General features: G+C 47.8%; 1 protein-coding gene across 1 annotated transcript; it reads right to left on the bottom strand.

The window, feature by feature from the left end:
* Nucleotides 1-441: 441 nt before the first annotated feature.
* Nucleotides 442-843, bottom strand: LOC147966347 (uncharacterized). Its single transcript, XM_087527230.1, has one exon. It carries the CDS (start codon nucleotides 841-843, stop codon nucleotides 442-444), a length of 402 nt encoding a protein of 133 aa, XP_087383356.1.
* Nucleotides 844-1,044: the final 201 nt, after the last annotated feature.

Below are 1,044 nucleotides of genomic sequence, written 5' to 3'. Positions count from 1 at the left end.
TCATTACAAGTGTTCATCAATTCTATCTGAGATCGGAATAATAAAGAGAAAGCACATTCCACATATCTTGTGTCTATTTTTTTACAATGTACTGTATGTTTTACCAAAATCTCAACAATTTGAACAGTTCAGATTCACCACCTTCGTTCTGATTCACGGTTAGAAAAACTGAGATCACAGTTTTTTTATTTAAACAATATTACTAGCAGATATCATTACCACAGCACCAAGTTTTGGTAATATTCGACGGCCACAATATCAGTCACAACAATTTCCTACCGTACTAAACTGGCAGTCATTAATTATAATATATACATATAGGTTTTGATCTTATATAGCTCAAGCCCACACTCGCTTCTGCATGGGCACATAGCTATATATCTAGGACAGATATTCAGATACGATGGTCGACGAGCGCATGGTAATGTTGAACTTGGTTAATTACTGCGCATAATAGCAGAATCCATAGCTGCACTTCTTGTTGCACTTGTTGGAGCAGGTGCCACAGTTCTTCTTGTCGGAGAGGAGATCCACGCAGCGTCCACCGCAGCACGTCCGGCCATGCATGCACGCTTTGTTGCAGCCTCCGCAGTGTTGGACGCTGGCGATAGTGTCGACGCACTGGCCGCTGCAGCACGCCGTCCCCGTCGCAAGGCATGCTTGGGCCGACTTCTTGGAGCAGTCGTATGCTGGCAGGGGCGGGTGGACGGTGCTGCCAACACGGAGGAAACGGCTCCTCCTTGCCGGGGGCAGTGCGCTTGCGCTGGTGCCGGCCATGGCTGGAACAAGGGCACTGGCAGTGGCCAGCACCGTGATGAGGAGAAGCAGGGCGGCACTCGCCATTGTGGAGACAAGGAGAAGTAATGCAAAGTGTTTGGCTTATTGGCGGAGCTCAACTGCTCAAGGATGTGTTTGTGTGTGGAGGAATGCCTCTCAAAAGGCTGAAGCATCACGCTTTATATAGAAGAGAGCACGGGAAGGAAGTCAGCGGGTTAGCTCTGGTCTCTTGAGGTTGACTTTTGATGGAAATTCGACTTCAAGACA

The sequence above is a fragment of the Triticum urartu genome, chromosome 6A (genome assembly GCF_056163025.1).
Source record: "Triticum urartu cultivar PI428250 chromosome 6A, HENAU_Tu73, whole genome shotgun sequence".
NCBI lineage: Eukaryota > Viridiplantae > Streptophyta > Magnoliopsida > Poales > Poaceae > Triticum > Triticum urartu.
Note: the sequence above shows the minus strand (reverse complement) of the source record. Positions and strands in the feature narration are given on the sequence as shown.

Bases quoted from the DNA above. Each gene is read 5' to 3' on its own strand.
- LOC147966347 (XM_087527230.1), bottom strand. From the start codon at position 843: ATGGCGAGTGCCGCCCTGCTTCTCCTCATCACGGTGCTGGCCACTGCC.